This window comes from Catharus ustulatus, chromosome 25 (assembly GCF_009819885.2).
Source record: "Catharus ustulatus isolate bCatUst1 chromosome 25, bCatUst1.pri.v2, whole genome shotgun sequence".
NCBI classification, from domain to species: domain Eukaryota; kingdom Metazoa; phylum Chordata; class Aves; order Passeriformes; family Turdidae; genus Catharus; species Catharus ustulatus.
The window spans coordinates 6,751,211-6,772,211 of NC_046245.1; the positions used below are offsets into that span (position 1 = coordinate 6,751,211).

Genomic DNA, 21,001 nt, shown 5'->3' on the forward strand with positions numbered 1-21,001 from the left:
TGAGAACAGCAATTCCCCATGGACTTCAGCCCCCACCCCCCTCCCAAGCATCACCAGGTGCCCTGGGGCCAGTGCTGGCCTCTCACATGAGGGTGAGGCTTTGGCTCATCCCATATCTGCCCGATGGTTCCTCTGCCCAGTGCAGTGACTCCCATGCCCCTACCTTGCCATGTCTTGTGCCAGAGCCAGCATCTCCTGAAAAGGACAGAGGAAAGTGCCTCAGGTCTCATGGAGCACCAGTATCAGTGGTGCCTGAGGATGCTGCAACTCCAGGTTAGTGCAGAGAGGACGCCCCAGGCCAAGGCTGTGATCCCTTGGCACAGCAACACTCTGCCTTCAGGTTAGTGCTGCTGTTTGCCCAGCTCTGACTCCCACTTGCATCTTATTTCTACTGCTTTTCTGTAACCAATGCTTTGGCCTGATCCTTGCTAAGGTACCCAGGAGGTACCCAAGAACCTGGTGACTGGGATGCTCATAAATTATAGGGCATGTGAATGATTGCTTAATTAAAAATAATATCCAGGATTTGTCCACTCTGCTCTCCAGACCTTTCCTGGGGAGCCCTCACTAAAAGTGGTTGTTACCCACCTCGGTTGCCTGTGGGGTTGCAAACACAAAGTGTGCTCTGTAGGATTGAAATAAGGGCCTGGAAAAGATACAGTATGCAGCATGACAGAATCCTGGAGATCAGCTCACAGCCTGCTTCCAGACCCTGTCCGTGAAAGAATCCCACTGGCCAAGGCCATGTGCCCAGGTACCAGGGAAACCAAGGGGGACAGGACAGCTCCAGCAGTGTCCAGGGCTGGGTGTGAGCATGCCAGGGAAAACAAGCTCTCCACTTGCCAGCTGGGACTGCAACCTCCACTCCCCGTCATTAGCACCAGCACCAACCACCTCACAAATCCATCATGACCAGCAGTGGGATAAAAGTAATCCAACAATGCCCTCTGATGGTGGAAACAACCCTAGTGTGGACATGCTGCACCAGTGCTGAGCCCCTGGGAACAGCAACACTCCCTAGACTTCAGTTTGGGCTGAAGGTCCCTGGGGACAGATGGGGACAAAGCAGAGGGGCTGAAGGAGAGATGGTGTAGAGGGGTCTGATTAATCACAGGCACTGCCCAGCTTTGCTCTCTGGCACCAAGGGTGGGATGGGCTCCAGTCTGTGGATGCCAGGCTGGATTTGCATCTACACTGGCAATGCCAGGGCCAGCCAGGACATGGGCAGGATGTGGGTCTGGCCCCATGACAGCTGCCACACAGCTGGGAGAGCTCCTACCCTCATGCCCCCAGACCGAGGGGGGTGCTGGTGGAGAGATCACCCCACCAGGGTAACCATGTGTTCCATGGGTCCCTCTGGGCTCTGGTAACACCCACTGTTTGCCCTGAGCTGGCCCAGAGCTCAAGTGGTAACTCACCCTGCACATGAGCCTCCAGCTCACAGAGACAAGTCCCCTCCTCTGGATAACACATCAGCATGTCCTGTACCCACCGTGGGGAGGTGACAGCACCTGGCTGGATCACTGCCTCACTGGTGTGGATAAAAAAACTGTGCTTCAATAAGGAAGCATTAAGATGCCACAACACTGATGTGGCATTTCTTTTTCCCTAGCCAGAACCATTCCCCAACTCTATAAGGAAATCTTTCTGCATTCTCTTTCTCCTTGTTGGGCTCCTCCTGGTTCAGCAAGCTCTCTATGTGTTTCATAAAGCTGGTCCTTCCTTTCCAAGCTCAAAACCCATCTCCTCCACCCTTGGCTGGGTGGGATTCTATGTGACCCCACAGCAGTTGTGGCACCTCTCCATATCCCCCCGCCCAAGCCAACCCCACAATAAGCAGGACAGAAGGGTTTGGTGGCTTTTATTAGGACCAAAGCTCCTCAGCTGGGTTTATTTTACTGTCACAGGTAATGACAGGTTCAGAGAGGGCCATGCCATGGCAGGCTGAGGTGCAGCCCCCAAAGCACTACCAAGGAGGGGCAGCCCAGCAGGCAGCAGAGACCATGGCTGGGGCATCAGCACCTGCCCTGCCACCGCCTGGCAGTTGCAGAATCCACGTGGGAAAGGAACGAGATCTGAATCCTGCAAGGGCACCAAGAGAGCGCTGGTGAGGGATGGGTGGCAAACATGTCCCTGACACAGTTCTAATGCAAGACAAACACAGCCCCAATTGCAGCCCTCCCTCCACCTCATCAGGTTCATCATCCCACCCCACCCGTGCACTTCCAGCCATGGTACAAGGAAGACCCAAGCTGGGACTCCATCAGCAGGTGACAAGGGCTAATCCAGGACACTCAGCCCAGTCCAGCCCCCTGAAGTGATCCACCTTCCCTCCATCCTGATGCCCCAACCCAGACCTACCTTGCTCTTTGTCTTGTCCTCCAATCTGTCCTCACTTGGGCACTGCAGGAGAGCACAGGAGACAAAAACCCTGAACTGCCCATGTCTTACTCCCCTTTTGAGTCCCGTAAGTGCCACTGTGCTCACCCCAATATGCACCTGCACATCCCAACCCTGCACACACTTGCTCCAAGCAATCCCACACACCACCCTTACTGCATGCTCCTGCCGGTGTCCCCCAAGATCCCAGCCTGGTGACTCCCAGGTGCTCTGTGTCTCCAGCGCAATGCCCAGCTTATCCTCTGTGACCAACAGGGCTGATCCCCCAGTGTGGGCAGCAGGGCAGGGGGGGATTCTGCCCCTGTGCCCCACTCAGGTGAGACCCCACCTGCAGAGCTGCCTCCAGCCCTGGGCTTCCAGCACAGGAAGGACGTGGAGCTGCTGGAGTGAGCCCAGAGGAGGCCACGGAGCTGCTCCCAGGCCTGGAGCCCTCTCTGCTCTGGAGCCAGGCTGGGAGAGCTGGGGGTGTTCCCCTAGAGAAGTGAAGGCTCTGGGGAAGATCTCAGAGCCCCTTACAGACCCTAAACAGGCTCAGGGAGAACTGGAGAGGGACTGGGGACAAGGTCTGACAGGACAAGGGGGAATGGCTTCCCACTGCCAGAGGACAGGGTTGGATGGGATAGTGAGAAGCGATTGTTCCCTGTGAGGGTGGGCAGGCCCTGGCACAGGGCGCCCAGAGCAGCTGTGGCTGCTCCTGGATCCCTGGCAGTGTCCAAGGCCATGTTGGATGGGGCTTGGAGCAACCTGTGCTAGTGGAAGGTGGCAGGAGGTGGAACTGGGTGAGCTCTGAGGTCCCATCCCACCCAGACCATTGTTCTGTGACTCCACAGAGCCCCTGCACAGCTGCACTGAGGGTGTGCCTGTGGGGCCACAGGACCAGAGCCAGCTGGAGGGTCCAGCAGCAGCTCCCATACAGCTGAGCACTGACCCTGTGCCACAGCAACAACCCTAGAGCTTCCACAAGGACTGGGGTGCTGGGGTTGCCAGATTGGAACCCTGCCTACGTGGGAAGTGGGGCAGAGCATATCTGGGGGCAAGAGAGTGCTTGGAAGCCACAGGAGGGGAAATAGAAGTGTTGAAGGACACTTGGCCAGCACAGGAACATGTGGACAGTGCTCGGGCAGTGATCCTCCCACAGGCTGAGGAGGGGCTGTGGGGAGCAACATGGGGCGGTTCTGTTTCAGACGCTCTGCCGAGGCAGGGAAACATGAGTGGAAAGTGTGGGCAGGATCCTGAAACAAAAATCAGAGCAGCCCAGGTGCAGGGGAGGAGGTTCACACACACACCCCACACATGGGACAAGAGCAGGGGCAGCCAGTGCTGGGCCAGGCCTCCAGAAGCTCCTCTGGCTCTGCCGTTTCTGGTTTCCTCCCCATTTTTTATCCCATGAATAAGGAAAGGTGATTTCAAGATGCTTCAAGACCATAAACCCAAGAAGCCCAAAAGTGCAGTTCCACAGGGCTGCCAAGTGTCCTCAGACTCCCTCACAATCAGGATCAACACAAAACAGGGAAAAAACACAGTGCTGGGAAAGAGAGACCTGGGAAAGGCAGGTAAGGGCTCCTGCTCCTCCTTCCCCTCAACCAATCTCACCTTTCACATCCAGTCTGCAGTCTACTGAGGCTTCCCCCAGAGGGTTCACAGCCTTGCAGGTGTAAACACCCCCATCAAAAGGGCCAGGCTTGCGGATTTCCAGGGAGCACACACCCTGATCAATCAGTGCTATGTATTTGGGATCTTCCCGAATCTCCATCTGGTTTTTCAACCAGATGATTTTGGGCTGAAAGTTGAAAGCAGGGAGAGAAATGAGAAATCTAACTGGCCTCAAAATGCAGCCACCTCTCTCTGCCTTTGCCTTGGCCCTGCCTGAAGCTTGTGGCCATGGTGGGGAATCACAATCAGACGTATTTTGAAGATCCAAATCTCACACTTATGAGCCCTAACCACTCCTCCATCCTCCCTCCCCCAGCACAGAGGAAACAGGACATGGTTTGATTTAAGACCAATCTCCCATCTCCATGCAGAAACACCCCAAGCATGCCCCAGTTTTGCTCAGAGGGCAGCTGCAGCCCCTTAAGCTCACCCAACCCTAATCCAATAGCACCAATCGACTCCCAGACACCTCTAGCGACCCTGCAAAAAATCCTACTGGTGTCCCTAGGCCAAGGTTATGCTGTCCACAGAGGAGCCACCAACCTGGGGGAAGCCCCGGACAGAGCAGAAGAGGTGAGTGCTGTAGCCTCGTGTGGTTGTTCGGTCTGTCAGGGGCTGTGTGAACTTTGGAGGTTCCATCATGTCCCGCTGGGGGATCTTCTCTGGCTGGTAAGTGGTTTCTAAGGAAATAATTAATTCTAGCCTGAGGCAGACCTCCGGCTGCAGTGCTGACCAACACAGGAATTCAGCACAAGATACTCAAAACCACTTCTGTTCCCTCCTGTAAGAAGCCAGATGTCATCTGGCCTGACCCAAGGACCTGGCCCTCATCTCAGAACAGCCCCGTTTCCTCATCCAATCATGACATGGTAGTGCCCAGGCCCTGCAAGAAGCAGGGGGGATCCCAATCTCCAAACCCACCGTGACATATCCTGTGCAGCAGGTCAGACCCAGGCCAGAAACACTCTGGATCTCCCACTCCAACCCCAAATCTCAGTCCATGGAAATAAGAGTTGGAGGGAAGCTCTGCAGATGGCAGAGACCCTAGGTCACTGTGTATTACTGGGGAGCAGTATGGAAGGAGAACAGGGGTGGGTGTTGAGATTTGGCCCTGAACTGTGGGGCCAAAGCCAGGGCTGTTCTGACCCTTCCCAGCTCCTGCTTCCATCTCATCCCAAGGATGTCCATGCCTTGTTCCTCTCAAGGGGCTGAGCATAGCACACGCTTTCTCCAAAGGAGAAATGAGGTGCGGGGTGGGGAGAACAGGGGACCTCTGGACCTTGGGGGTGTTCAGCCTCACCCCTGCTGGTCTTGTCCTGGGGACTGGCCCAGCAGCATCAGCACAACTCCAAGGAAGCCCCACCGGCCCACTGGTCAGGACCACTCTTGGCCACCCCCCTCCCCAGCCCCTCAGCCAGAGAAAGGTCCCCACTTGTCTTCTCAATGGAGGCCACCCCAGAGGCTACAGCAGCGCTGTCACTGAGCCCGCAGATGTTTTCAGAGAACACTCGGAAGGAGTAGGTGTTACCAATGATGAGGTCAGAGATGGTGCAGCTGGTGCGGGTGCAGCGCTCCAGCACTGTGAACCATTTCTGGAAGGAAAAAGGAGGAAAAAAGAGAGCAGTGAGAAAGACAGAGAAAGAGAGGCTGTGACAAGGATGGTGAAGGTGTGGGGCATGTCAGGGAGTGCAGTTATCCCTCTCCCATCAGGGCATCACCAGCAGCAGGAGTGCCCAGGCTCACCCCACTCTTCTTGTCTGACTTCTGCACCCTGTAGCCCTTGATCTCAGAGTTTCCATTGTCCACAGGCGGGGTCCACTCCAGGGCCACGTTAAAGCCCCACACATCCACCAGCTTCAGGTTCTGGGGAGGGCCAGGTGGCTCTGCAAACACAAACGCCCTCATGGTTATATCCCAGTTTGCTCCCCCCATATTCTTTACCTTGACCATCTCTTGACCTTGCTTTTAATCTCTTCTCACCTTGGTGCAGCACACAAGGGATGAGAAGTTGCAAGGGGTAAGGCTGGCAGAAAGTCTGCACCCACAACCAGAGAAGTTCACATGCATGATCCTGTTGAGGATCTCCCTGGAACAGGGACTCCAGAGTCCCTTGCCTTGTTGCTGTCCCATCACACCCCACTCAGAACAAGACCTACCCAACCAAGGAGGAGAATTGATCCTGCAGGGTCCCATCCTCAGCTTACCAACTACCTGGATGTCCAGGGTAGCCTTGTCCTCGGCTCCGTTGATATGCACGGTGAGCTCATACTTGCCCGAGTCGCTGCGCTGGGCCTGGCGGATGTAGAAGATTGTGTCCCGAGCCGTGTTGCGGATGTTGATGCGGTTGGTGTCCAGGGGCTGTCCTCCCTTGGTCCAGCTCACCTCAGGCTGTGGCTTTCCCTGGAGCAACAGGCAGGTCAGGAGCCACTTGGGCACATGGTCCCAGCAGAGCCACTCTTATGTGTCCTGGCAGCAGCAGCCCAGGTGCCACCTCTCCCATCCAGTAGTCCCCAGGAAAGAAGCCACAGCTGATTCCTGTCAGACTCACTAGTGGGAAGCCATCAGGCTCCAGGGATGAGGCTGGAACATGCTGGCTCCCCAGGGTCCTCATGGAGCAAGCCTGGCTTTACTTGCCAAGGCAGAGCTGTGCTCTCACAGCCCAGGTGCTAAGCTCAGGCTCCAGCTTGGCACCAGGGCTTGAACTCAGCATATGGGGAAAATTCATGTCTGGAGCATGGCCAACACAGAGTCTAAACAGTCTGTGAGACATAGCATGGACAAGTCCCTCAGCTCAGAGGCCTCTCACTCCCTCAACGTGTTCCAGAGCCAGCTGCCACGGTGGAGATGCTCTGATGATGTCCCAGACAGGATGAGAGAGAGAACTGATGAGACAGCCTCCAGCCTCTAGCAAAGTCAGCATTGCTCTGCCATCACACAGCCCTGGGGCTGCCCTCCTCCAAAGGCAGCTGGTCCCCTCCAGGGACCCCAGTGCTGTGCTGTGGGGTCCCAAGGGATGTGGCCAGATCCTGGCCAGGAGCAAGAGCTGAACTGGACAGCAGCAACAGCCAGCCCATGTCCTGATGTGTTTGTGGTTGTCCCACAGCAGCATCATCAACAAAGATACAGCAGGGCAAAAATGGGATCTGGGCAGGAAGAGGAGAGAGATTCCCACCCCATCACCCACCCTTGGCTCATAAGACACAGGGACCAGGCCAAGTCAGAGCACCCATAAGCTAACCTGCAGGAGCTAACCTGGAGTGAAATGCCCAGTGGATTAAAGCCCAAATCACCCACCTACCTGAAAGGGGATCATGATGTTCACAGCATCCCCCACACGCCTGATGTAAGTCTCCCGCAGGTGCCGAGGCATGCGGATCTTCGGGAGCTCTGGGGGCCAGGAGTTCACATTGTGAGACAAGGAACTTCCATTCCTCAGCTGGCTGACCCTCCCCATACATACCCCTGCTTGGCCACCAAGAAAATCGACCTCAACACTACCACCTTCTCCCTCTCATCTCCTGGACAGTGTTGCTCCCCTGCAGATCTGTGCTAGCCTATCCCATTGCCTGTACCCAGTGATACCCATCCCTGAGATCCCAAGTCACCAACCCAAGGGAAGCATTCTGATGGGTCATTCACCCCTCTTCATTACAGCCAGGCTATGGAGACAACCTGGCCTTAACCAGAAGAGCCACAACACAACCTATGTGGTAACAAGGCAGGGGACAGCATCGCCCGGTTGGGAAATGTTTCTCCCCCTGACTTTCCAGAGGCACACAGCCCAACTTCCAGCAAGGACAAGGCTCAATCTCCACCTTCCCTGTTGCATTCCATGCCACTGTGACACCAAGGAGGTGCCTGGTCATACCAGAGATGTGGAAGCCTAAGGCTCATGACAAAGGCAAATATCCCGAAGGAAACATAACGAAGACAAACGAAAACCCCACTGGAGAACATTCATGGATTGTGTCTCCTTCCCAGGGAGGAAGAGAAGCTGTACAACTCTGTCAGCTCAGTGATACCCAGGGATCCCTCTGGAGCCCCTCGTAAAGGGGCTGAGAGTCTCTGTCTGGGTTAAATGTGCATGAGCTTAACCCTGGGGAGGTGCCCTGGCCAGAATAAACCATGCCCGAGCCAAACAGCTGTGAGGGCTGGGGTGCGCAGGGACAGGCTTGGCAGTCCCAGATGGCCCTTCCTGACAGCTGAGACGCTCCCTGCTCTGCTTGTGCTGTGATTTCTGCAGGGATCCATCCCCAGTTCTTCCCCTTGGGCTCATCAGTCTCAGCAGGACAGGGAAACCTGACCTCGAAGGAGGAATGTTAATTCATGGGTGTTTTCCCCAGCTCCCCGTGCCTCGCTCAGAGAGACAGGGCTCATCAAGGTCAGTGGCCCAAGTGACAAAGAGCCATGGTGGGAAGGCCTTTTTCCTTCCCTCATTCCCTGCAAAATGTGACTCACTTACTGATCCTTCATCTGGTTTCTCCTTGTCTCTCTCCACCTCCCAAGCCCACTCATCCCACCTGTTGTTAAGCTCCATGCTGTCCGATTGCTGCTATTTAAAATCCCCTTGGGTGCTATAAATGAACTGGTGTGATGTACAAACTGGATGCCTAGACAAAATGTGAAGGCCAGGAGGTAACAGATGGGGAGGGGAGGGGAAAGAAAAAAGACAAAAGAAAAAGAGAAAAAGAAAAAGAAAAAGAAAAAGAAAAAGAAAAAGAAAAAGAAAAAGAAAAAGAAAAAGAAAAAGAAAAAGAAAAAGAAAAAGAAAAAGAGAAAAAGAAAAAAATAAAAATAAAAATAAAAATAAAAAGAAAAAGAAAAAGAAAAAGAAAAAGAAAAAGAAAAAGAAAAAGAAAAAGAAAAAGAAAAAGAAAAAGAAAAAGAAAAAGAAAAAGAAAAAGAAAAAATAAATCAAGTTGTGTGTGGGTCTTACCGTTGTTTGGGTTTTACACCTGTACATGTGCCTGGGACAAAGCAGGGACAGGGTGTGGAAAGCACGAGCTGTGCATTTGGCATCTTACGCCAGTCCTTCACAACCCAGTTTTCCCAGTTCCATGAGATTTGGTGGTATGGTTTCGAGGTCAGAGGTGAACAGGCACAGCCACCACCCCTAAGCCATATTCACAGCCCCCAAGCACACTGAGGAGATGGGTCCTGCAGAACCCTTTCCACAGACTGATAGTCTTCTCCAAGCCTTTTCCTATGGAAAACTGGTGGTTCCTTAAATAACTTTTGTTAGTATTACTATTTTTAAGCAGCTCTAAAAATCTGATGTTTTAAGTAACAAGAAAACTTGAGCATTAATAATTCCTTCTAGAGGGAAAATGAGTCTGTACTTGCTGTTTCTGAGTGTAAACTGACCCTACCCTTCTGCATCAGCCTCTGCAAATTGGCAGCACCGCAAGAGGAATGTGAGTCTTGCTAAGCATGGGAGCAGCTCATTCATTAGCGAGTTCAGCATGATTAAAGTTCCCATGCTCCAGACAACCAGCTCTTGACTTCCCTGAGCAAAATAAACAAAGCTGTCCAATGTTGCCGTGGCATGTTTGGGATGTGACACGGCCAAGGGGAGGAGACATGCTCAGGGGGAGGTGGATTCTGAGCTCTTGCCGTGAAATGGGAAAATGTGGCTCTGCCTTTCGAGTCCTTCACCCCCAAAGTTTCAACATCAGCAAGATTGGTGAGGTCAGGAAGCTTCTCCCAAGGGAATTGCACACAGTTACTGAGAATAACATCTGTCAAAGGCCTCTGTGAGAAGCTGCTCATGCTGCAGGGATGGACAGATTTCACACAGGAATTCTGCCCTCAGGAACTGTACTCACGGAGGATCTCCCTGATGAGCACTGGCTGCTCCAGGGTGGCCGGGATGCTGGCTCCGCTGGCACTGACAGCTATCACCCGCACATGGATCTTGTCCCCAGAGCTGAGATTTGGGACTGTGTAGCGGGTGGAAAGAAAAGGCTCCTGGTTCACAGCTTTCCAGTCTGAACCTGCAACAGATCCAGCACAGCACTCTGGATGTGCCATGGACAGACAGACACACCCTGAGCAGCAGGATCAAGGCCCAGAAGGTGAGACCCAGCGGCAAAGAATCCCTTCCTTGGAAATGTGGAATGATATGGGTCATCAGCAGAAAAAGGGACTTTGGAAGGAAGGTTGGCCACCCCTGCCAAGGAGTGTGGGGTATGAAGTGCTGGCAGGGGCTCAGCACTGGAGCACGAGGACATTTGCAAGCAAGAAAAGGCATCGGGCCAGCGAACACATCCCTGCTGACCAGGTGCATTTCTGAAAGGAAAGATCCTTGGAGCTCCCTGCCAGCCACTCTGCTCCTCTCACTGCCCAGGGCAACACTGGGGCTCACCGTGGTCTTCACAAACCCCTCCACACTGGGCAAGGTCTGCTCAGGACCTGCCCCTGGCTATATGGACATTTTCAAGTGTTCTTCCAACTTGTAAGGCACTCAAGATCAACCCAAAGTCTCAAGCTCAACCCAGCGCTCAGCTGTCCCCCAGCCCCAGCTAACATAGCCTTGCCATGTGCCAAACCTCTCAAGATGTTTCTCATTTAGAAAATAAACTGCCCCAGTCCCCCAAGGACTGGGTGTCCCAGGCGGGCATTGAGAGTGACCCAGATACTCCAGGGCGGGCCAACCCCCCATGTGCACCTTCAGAACAAGAAGGTTTTCTTATTGATGGCATTGGAGCAGCCAAATCCCACCAGATCATCTTTCCCTTCACCACTGGCATTACTGGAATCAGCCCTCACTCAAATCTCACCGTATTTCAGCCAAACAGTCTTGTACGAGCCCAAATACAGCAGCCCCATGGCCCCTGGGTGATGACAGAGGGACTGGAGTTCTCCTGACCTCCAGCAGACCCAAAGCAAGGCAGGACAGCATCCAGACTGGGCTGTTTGGGTGGCTGTCACACAGATCCCTCCAGGAATGGCTGCATCTTTCCTTGTCCCATGCAGGGGTCACCTCACACATCCCACCCAGTTGTGGTAACCTCTCCACCCCCAGCCCAATGATGGAAGCCCTCCACAGCCAAGAATATGTCCATCATATATGCCACAAGCTAAACAGCTGAGGATCGAGTTCCCTGAGGTCCATGGGCCACCTGGGTCTCCTAAACCACTCCAGCCCAACCTCCCCTTGCAGCCACACAGACCCTTCACTCTCACCCCAAAGCGCAGTAGGGTTTCAAGAGAGTGCCCAAAACACAAATCTTATCCTCCCACCCCATTCTACTGCCCAGCAACACAACTGGAGAACCATGGACAAGTGCTGGACAGTTGCTGGACAATTGCTGGACAATTGCTGCCACCTCCCAGTCCATCTCCATCCACCATGGCCACACTTCTTCCAGACATAATCAAGTCTGCTGACACATGCCCAGGACCCTTCCGTTCCTCTCATTTTATCCCTGTTCCTTCCATGCTTCACTTTGGGCAAATATTTTCCCCCCTGTTTTCTTGCCTTACTATCCCAGTCCCAGGTCTCTGCAGATCTGGAGTTCATCAGAGACCATCCCCAAAGGGTGTGTTGGTCTCTGCTGCATGCTAGAGCTGGACATAGCAATGACTCTAAACCTGCTCCAAGCCCCTGCTGAAGACATCACTACTGTCTGAAGACAATGGTATGCCCTGTTCCTTCATGGAAAAGAAATAACCATTAAAAATACATCTTTTTGGGGAAAGAAAGGGAATTGTTGCTGGGGGAAATGCTCTGCTGGGTTCCACCCAGCTCCATCCCATCCCACAGCCATGCACAATCTCTCCATACCAATCTCTCCATGCACAATCTCTCCATAGGCAGGACAGACCAAACCTACTTCCATCTTTGCAGATCTCCACCACATATCCATCCAGGCCTGCCTGGCCCATCTGCTCCGGGGCTTTCCAGGTCAGTGTGATTGAGTTTTCACTCACTTCTTCCACAGCCAAGGACAAGGGGCAGCTGGGTGGCTCTGTAACAAACCCACAGTGGTGACAGCAGGGCTCAAGTGCTCTTGGAGATCATTCTGAAAGCACACTGGTGGATCATTCAACCTCCAGGTCTGTCTTCAGTCCACCTAATCCCCAGCCCTATCCCACTGCAAAAATATCCTTGATGACTTCATTCCCCGTCCCTTCTCCCTGGCACATGCCCCCTCCAAGCCTTGCTAAGTCCCCTCCCCACTCCACTGTTCCCCACTCACTTTCCTTTGGTTTCTCCGGTTTAGATTCAGGGGCTGGGGGTTCAGCTGGGACAGCTGGGGAACCTTCTGCAGGCACTGGAGTCACTCCTTCTCCAGCTTCCGTGGGGATGGGAGCAGATTCGTCTGTGGGGGCTGGGGGCTGCTCCAGAGAATTCTGAGGGGCTGGGGGTTCTTCAGTAACTGGGGCTGGGGCTGCTTCTTCCTTTGGGGCTGCTTCTTCCTTTGGGGCTGCTTCTTCCTTCGGGGCTGCTTCTTCCTTTGGGGCTGCTTCTTCCTTCGGGGCTGCTTCTTTCTTCGGGGCTGCTTCTTCCTTTGGGGGTGACACTGCCTTTTTCTTGGCTGCTGCTGGAGTCGTTTTTTTGGCTGGAGGTGCAGTTTTGCCAGTCATCGCTGCAAAGACTAGGGGCTGGACAAAGGGATGTTCTGGGGTCTCTGCTCTGGGGTCTCTGCTCTGTTTTGGGGTTCTTGCTCCAGACAAAAGATCTGTCCTCTGGATCTGTGGTCTGGACTCCGAGGCTGGGATCCTGGCTCAGGACCAGGTCTCTCCACTCTGGACCGATGGTCTCTGCTCCAGGACGGCTGTGTGCTGGGAGGGGTGAACCAGGCCACTGAGCCAAAGCAGGGCCGGGTGACTTTTATAGGCTTTCGCTGGCACTTGTCACCTCCCTGCAAACCAATCTGCCTGCACAGGCGGGACTGCCAGGAATAGCCACCCGGGACCTGCACATTCAGCAGCCCCAGCTGCCCCCTCCTATGGGATGGCAGCATACGGGCCCAGCCCCCCCAGCAGCCCTCCTGGGCTCACTCAGGACCGGGTAGGCCAGGGCCAATGTCACCTTTCTTTGGGGACTTGGCTCCTGTGTCCAACACAAGCACTCCTCTGGCTAAGGGCTTCCCCACCCCCATTGCCACCTCCTCAGCCTCCCAGTCCCCACAGACTGTCTCTGGATCCCCTTATGCCCCTTGCCTTCCTTAGCCCCTGCATTAACACCCCCCTCCTCACCCCAGCTCTCCCAGTTAATCCTGCATTGACCCACCGCAACGCACCTGCTCCCCGCCATGTCCTCCCACAGTCCCTGTAACCCCTCTGGTCCCTCTGCCCTTCCTCAGCCTCATCCTCAATCCCACTGGGGTAGAAGAGGTTGGAAGACAACCTTTGGGTTCATCTGGACCAGCTCAGCTGCCTATACCCCTAACCCACATTTCTGGGGAAGATAAATCACTCACCAGCCCCACGCCATGTTCTCCAGCCTCTGGATGGTTGATGCTCAATCAACCATCCTCATCCATGAAGACCCCAGAATTCATGACCAGCCACCCTACTGTTATCCCCAAACTCAGATTCACCCCAAATCCCCCCAGTTACCCAGGAAAACCCTATGGGTCATATGGGGCTCCAAGGCATTTCTGCTGCCTGCATGGATGGGAACTGGCAGTTCCTTTCCTGCCCTGAGTACCTTGGAGTGGCTCAAAATTGCCAAGCCAGTCATGAACCAGAAAATTCCCTGCAGCTACTCTAGTCAGAGAGAGGAAAAATCCTGCTGCCCAGCATGGCAAGGAAGGGCTGGAGAGGATCATCCATCCATCCTGCTCCAGCTGGTTTTGGCTCCCAGGGGCCAACTGGAGAAGCTCGGGTTTCTCCATCCCTTGGCCCACCAGGATTTCACCCTGCCTTGGATGACCTTGACTCCTCCACTTGACCCCTCCACATGGGCCTTGCCCTGATGACTCTTTCCATCAGCTCAAAGGTGGCCAGTTCCAGATCCCCACAAACATCTACTCAGGCATCTTCCTTATGTCTTTCTCAATCATGATGTGTAATCTGAACAAAAAAAACCACTTCATTGCAAAAAAAAGGGCTTGTTTTGATTACATGTTAGGAGAAAACAGACAGAAAAATAAGTCAACACCAAAACTCCAGTTCACAGAGAAATCAGCACTCAGATTTCTCTCTGATTTCAGTTTGGGGGAGTGCAGCTGAAAATTAAATACTTTACCCAGGAAAAATAAAGAACATCAATGCAATAATTGCAGTTGTAGTTCTCAACCTGAAAGAAACTTGGGTCTGTCAACCTGCTTCATGATGTTTGGATGCTTTTGCTCTGTTGACTCAGGGGGTGACTAAGAGGTGATGAGCAATTGAATCAATGTGGTTTATCACCCACTGTTATCTGGGCCACATTACTAGAGCTTATTGGCATCTTGTTTATTCACACATTGGGCAAGCACTGGGTGTTGAGCAAACTGCAGCAGGGAAACACTGAGGAGCTGCTGCTGTCAATGGCAAAGGCACCAGGGAAGTTGTCCCAGTTCCGAGTCAAAGGGCTTCCCACAGGCTCCAGAGGCAGGAGTCGACATTTCCTTACCCACCACTATGGCTTCACTTGTAGATTCACAATGGAGACAGGAGGTAATTTCACCACCCAGGACAGGAATGGGCTGTCCCAGCCCCCAGTTTTGAGTGAGGGAGCTCAGATTAGTCTGGTGATGGCAATGGAAATCACACAGAAGGGGCTGTTCCTGCAGGCAGCTGGGAGGGTTTAATGTTAAACATTTAATGATAATTTAAACATCAACACATTTTTGCCTGAAATTATAAGTGTTTCAGAATTTACCTGAAATGCAGGTTATTCCTGTTTTCCAGTGAGAAAAAGTCTCTTCTTACAAAAAGCTGATACTTTTATAAGTTGCTTTTGACCCACATTTTCAGCCCACCTAATCACTGATACATTTCCTTACTTATTTTGCAAGCAAGTGTAGGTCTAAATAAGGGGAGCATCATTCATGCCCAAAAAGATCAGATCCTCCTCATGCCACTGTTATTCCAACGCCTCCTGATGATGCTGCACAGTGGTCAATCATTTTCCAGCTGTGTTTGTTTGACAGGATCCCATTGCAAAAAGGTGAATTTGTTTCCCCAAACCATCAGATCGGCCCATTCACCCAGACTCCCAGTTCAGGAAACCAGAGGCCTTGCCTGGGGGAATGGGGGAAGCCTCAGGAACCTTCCCCACCACAACAGCTGATGTGTCAGTGCGGGGAGATGGAAGATGCCTCTGACAGCTGGGGCAAATCCTGGAGGCATCCAGAGATTAGGACCAACCCCTAAACAGGGTTCCAGTATTAGACAGGAGGTGGTGAGACCTTCCCAGTTGCACATCGTAAAGCAAAGGAGAGATTCCAAAGGCCTGAATAAACAAGGAGCTATGTCACAGTGTGGGAAGGGCTCCCTGAAGCTGCCACATCCTCTGTGCCCATCCTCTCTTGTCTCTGTCTCCATGAACATCTCTGGAGATCCTGGTGGGCTCTTTGCACCCCAGCAGGATTGTGAAAGCAGGAGGTGGATGCCACATCTGGGCTACTGCAGAATCTGGGCATGGAATCATCTGGTCCTTGGCACAGCCATGGGTTTGACCAGGGCAGAGGACAGAGAGCCAGGGCATCAGCGTGGGTGTCAACAGGGACTCACAGGACTCACAGGGTCCCCACTGCCAGCCCCAGTGAGATAAATTCAAAATCACCCAACGGGACAGAGAAGTAGCCATCCCCACCTCCCTTTGGCCACAACCAGCCCTTCACACATCTTGTGGACTGTGAGTCCATGAGAGGCATCACAGAAGGCCAGAAAAATGCCCAGATTCCTTGAATTTCAGCAGAAAGGAGGTGCCCAAACCCCTTCAGGGAAGCTGTTGCTAGTGCTTACTGGAGCTGATTCCTGTGCCGTCCTTTCAACTGCTATTCCTGCCCTTTCCTGTCCCCTTCCCAGGGTTAACTCAGATCTCCAGAAAACCGGGGAGCTCATCTGGAAAGCACACAGTGGTCAACCACAAACGCCAGCAGGGAATTTAGGCAAACAAGCTCAATCTCCTACCTACCACATCCCATATCCCATATCCCATATCCCATATCCCACATCCCCGCTCCTGGCTCCCAGCAGCATTTCCAGCCTTGCTGTCACTGTGATATTCGCAGAGCACTGAGTCAAGCAGCCAGGGCAGGCAGCAGGTGGGCTGGGACCAGGCAAGATTTCCATTTGTCTGTCAGACACAAGCAGACGCTTACTTCACCCCAAAGCAATGACTGCAAGCAGGGGTTCCAGGCCTGAACTGGGACACAGCCCCAATTCCCCCTCCCAAAGCCCCCCAGGAAAGGACCTGTCCAGGTGTCACCCTGGGACAGGAATTTTAAGCAAGTATTGCTTTAAAATATCCTTGTCTGATCCAGAAAACAAAAACAGGTAATAAAGAGACATCAACAGGAGCATCTCTGAGATGCTGAGGAGCATCTCCTGCCTGATGGACATCCCTGGGTGTGCGTTGGTACAGGGTCCTAACAGCCACGGGCTCCAGAGTTGTCCCAGTCACTGGGTGCAGCCCAGCTCACCCCACCAGCACTCAGTAGCATCAGTTTGATTCACTGACTTTCCAGTAACCCCTTCATCAGGGAAAGAGTTGTTCAGCCCTGACACAAGTTGCCCAGGGCAGTGGTAGAGTTGCCAGCCCTGGAAGGATGTAAAAGCTATGTGGATGTGGTAGCTGAGACATGGGTTAGTGGTGGCCTTGGGCAGTGGCCTTGGGTTAAGGGTTGGACTTGATGATCTTAAGGGTCTTTTCCAACCTAATTGTCTAATTCCATGATCTGTCAGGGTATACCCACTCCCAGGTCCCCCAACAACAGCTCACAGAGTGGCAGGGTGGGTGTCCAGACCTGCACTCTCTCTCCCTTCTGGGATCAGGAGCTGTCAGATGCAGGCAGGGGATGCAAACACCAGAACCAACTTTTGGGTGGTTATTTTGGGGCTGTAATGGAAGATGGATGGGGTAGAAAAATAGAAAAACCCATGCAGAAGTGTCCTGATTTGGCCCCGTGACTTGCTGGGAGCTGAGCCAGGGAGCTCCGTGTTCCCTCTGGCCTGTGACAGCACTGCAGTGGAAAAACCATCACAGACAGACATCAGATGCTGCCCACAGCCAAAATGGTCTCTCCAGGGCCACCACAATTACAGACACAGTAGAAGGGGATAGCACAGCCCGAGCCAGAGCTGCAGGGCAGGAACTGCAGGGCAGTGACCTGCAGCAGCTGCACCCAGGGCCAGCTGAGCAGGAGCGTGCCGGGCCAGCAGGAACCCTCACGCACCTTGGCACCACAGCTGTCACCTGCAGTGTGCCCAGGAGCAATGCCAATCCTGGGGCACTGCTCTGCCTGAGGTGGGGTTTTTTCCAGCCCTGCCCTACTTCTGGGCTGGCCAGCAGGAGCTCACCTAGGACAGAGAGCCTGCAGGGACAGGGCTGTGTCAGCCCCCATCTCCCCAGTCTGCCCAGGGTCACCTCTACCAACGCTTGGGGACAGCAGCTGGAGATGCCAATAAGGCTCTGTCACCACCTGCCCTGTCTGGCCCTGTTCTGTAGCAGGGAGAAGCTGCAATTAGCAACTCAGGTTTTCCTTCTTCATTAAAATCAGGAGCTCAGGAAGGCCTTTCAGGAAGTCTTTCAAAGCCCCTTTGCTGGTTTATTCTGAACATTTGAATACAGGGGCAAGAACTACACCAGCTGCTTTTCTCTGCTGACCAAGGAGCTGGGAGGCTTTGCAGGAGAAGGGGGAGGGAACAGCTCAGCCCCAGGCTCCACCACACCAAGGGCAAATTTCAGTATGGATTAGGTCCAGCAGGGAACTCAGTGTTTGCTCTGCACAAGGACAAGCACCGCTTCTCAGAGCCTGCTTTGCTCATTTCCTCACCTGCAGTCCCAGGCAGAACCAGGCACTGCCAGCCCTCAGGAGCGTGTCCAGCCCTGCCCTAAAGACTTTGAGGGACTGAAAACCCCTGCCAGGGTGCACCATGACATTGACCAGTAACATCTCAGGGTTAGACACTTCTGGTCTCATTTGACCTTCATCATTTGATCAAGTACCTTCATCAGGTACTTGTACCTCCACCAAGGACTTAAGGCCGCCTTGAGTGTCTTCAAGGCCATTGCTCCTACTTAGTCCCTCCTGTTGGCCAATTCCCCTCTCAGCTCTTCCCATATTTTCTCGCATCCAACATCTCCTTTCTTTTCTCCATGCCTTCACTGTCACCCTCACCTTCCCTGTGCTCTCCCCATCCCCTCTTCCCCCACTGCTCACTTCAACCTGTTCCCGGTCCCTACAGGACTCTGCCAAGCTCCATCCTGGAGCATCCGTGTTCAGCTGAGAGCAAGTATGACCAGTAGGATGTCCTGCAGCCAGATCTGCCCCAGCCCTGGGGACACTGGTGCTACTGGGACCAGCCATGTTTCAGATGGGGCAGTGATATCACAAGGAAGTCCTTGAGGCCAGTGTGGTGGTGGCCATAAGGGCTGCCTGCACCTTGCCTTGTCTAGAGTGTTTGGGAAGAGCTGTCCCTTCCCAGGATTCTTGGAAGGAAAAAGGATCTGCTCCTTTGCTGGGACAGCATGTCCTGGGCCCACCCCACAACCCTCTCTAACCCAAACACTTTTGCTTGAGAACTTCCCTACTGTGTGCCCCTCCCTGGAGAGTTTGCTGGGTCGGAGGGGCTATGAGGGGGTTTACAGCATCCCCAAATCCCAGTGACTTCTACCAGGTCCCAGTCATTTACCAAAATATGAGTACTGGTCTAATACAAGTACTCAACTGTGACAGACAAAAGACTCTAACAACTTAAAGTTACAAAGTATATGCTTATTCGGCACTGGGCAGTAGCCCCGTAATATGCACTGCAAAATCACAGGTGGTCTCAGAGTCTATTTATTGACAAAAGGTTCAAACAAATACATATTCATAATACCAGCCCCTCCCATCCCCTGCTTCCTATGGTAATTAGCTTCAATAGCTATTAAGCATGCGTGGTTGGCTTCTTGAATTAAGTCTGGGGTCGTTTTTGTGGGGAGGGGTCTTAAAAGGAGGAAGTAAGGCAAGTCTTCCTCACCCTGAACTCTCGACCTTATCTATTAATGACAATACAAATGGCTTTTGGGGCAACTCCAATTTTGCAAAGACTGAGCTTCTGGTTGCAATTGTTTGTGTTCTTTGGACCTACCTACCAGTTTCATCCTTTCCCATTGCGAGCACAGCTAAGCAAACATAAATTGACAGGCAATCAGTTATTTAAGTTTCAGGTAACTATCTCAAGTCCAGTTTCCTCTAACTTTTAACTAAAATTCTAATTTCTTTAAGATTAGTGTTTCACCAGTAAACTGGTAACACACACCAGTTTGGGTTGTCCAACAAGGCCCAGCTGCATCCTTTCCCTGCTGCCACCAGGGAGCATCATGAGGACACTCAATCCAGCTGTCCTCATGCTGGGTCCTGCCAAAATTCTCCAGACAGTGAAATCCTCCCAGACAAGCTTTGGAAACGCCTGGTCCTTGGAGTCCCTGGTGTCCCCAGAGGCAGCTGTGGCCCAGCCTTGTTCTAGATGCAGGAGCTTAGTGCCACAGTCAGTTCAGCACAGCATGACAGCCCCATGCCATCCCTGGGGGAAGCATTTCCCCAAAGCACCTCCAGAGCAGCTGGGCCAAGACACGGTGCTCAGAGAACAAAAGGGGGTTGATCTGTTGATCCAATAATCTGCAAAGAAACAGCCATGGAAGATGCTCCAATCTCATCCTCCATGTTCATGAGCAAGTCAATGCCAAAGGGACACTTGGATATTTGCAGGGAAGGGTCAAAACCTCCAGCTGGACATGACCAAGGACAGTGAGAGCCAGGGATGAGGCTGGAGGTAGCTTTGGCTCTTACCCATCTGCTGGGGATCAGGAGGTGGCAAAGATCCCAAGGGATCCAGAAACAAGAGAAAGAGATGGGGATTCTTCTGCCTCCCAAGTGCTGACTCTTAAGAAGGATGAGAAATTCTCAGTCACACAAAATCTGAGAGCAGCCCTGGGATAAGGGCTTGGGGTGTTGGTGCTGAGTGCGCCCCAGCCAAGTGCGCTGTGTCTCAGAAACCCCCTGAGCCAACTGGGCTGATCTCCCCCAGCATGGGCAGCAGGGGAAGGGGAATTCTGCCCCTCTGCCCCATTCAGGTGAGACACCCCACCCCCCCACCCCCCACCACCTCGCCGTATGCAGAGCTGCCTCCAGCCCTGGGTTTCCAGCACAGGAAGAATGTGAAGCTGCTGAAGCAAGTCCAGAGGAGCCCATGGAAATGCTCTGAGGCTGGAGCCCCTCTGCTCTGGAGCCAGGCTGGGAGAGCTGGGTGTGTTCACCTGGAGAAGAGAAGGCTCTGGGAAGAACCCTAGAGTCGCTTGCAGAGCCTAAAGGGGCTCCAAGAGAGATGGAGAGGGACTTGGGACAAAGGTCTGACAGGACAACGGGGAATGGCTTCCCACTGCCAGAGGGCAGCGTTAGGTGGAATAGTGGGAAGGGATTCTTGGCTGTGAGGGTGGGGAGGCCCTGGCACAGATTGCCCAGAGAAGCTGTGACTGTCGCATCCCTAGCAGTGTCCAAGGCCAGGTTGGACAGGGTTTGGAGCGAAGTGGGCTAGGTCCTTTCCCACCCAAACCAGCCTGGGATTCCATGGCACAGCGAGCTGAATGGAGGGACCCACCCCTTGCTCCATGACACAGCCAACACGCCAAGGGAGCACATCCTTTCTGCAGGCTGGAAATGTCCCAGGATCACACTGGGCAGTGGTGGCTGGAGGCATCATTGCTGCCCAGCACCTGTAAAGCCCTTGGGATCTCTTGGGGTGCTCAAACATTACAGGAATGCCAAGCAACGTGCAGGGCTGTTGCCCGCCGTGGCTGGTG

General features: G+C 53.3%; 1 protein-coding gene across 1 annotated transcript; it reads right to left on the reverse strand.

Annotated features, from left to right (window-relative positions):
* Window positions 1-3,808: 3,808 nt before the first annotated feature.
* MYBPH (myosin binding protein H) lies at window positions 3,809-13,021 on the reverse strand. The gene is made up of 9 exons (XM_033080232.1): window positions 12,255-13,021; window positions 11,889-12,023; window positions 9,879-10,046; window positions 7,352-7,440; window positions 6,258-6,453; window positions 5,797-5,936; window positions 5,486-5,645; window positions 4,597-4,733; window positions 3,809-4,180 (listed from the first exon to the last, which is right to left on the reverse strand). The coding sequence occupies exons 1-9, from the start codon at window positions 12,640-12,642 to the stop codon at window positions 3,980-3,982; spliced, it is 1,614 nt and encodes a 537-aa protein (XP_032936123.1). The 5' UTR covers window positions 12,643-13,021; the 3' UTR covers window positions 3,809-3,979.
* Window positions 13,022-21,001: the final 7,980 nt, after the last annotated feature.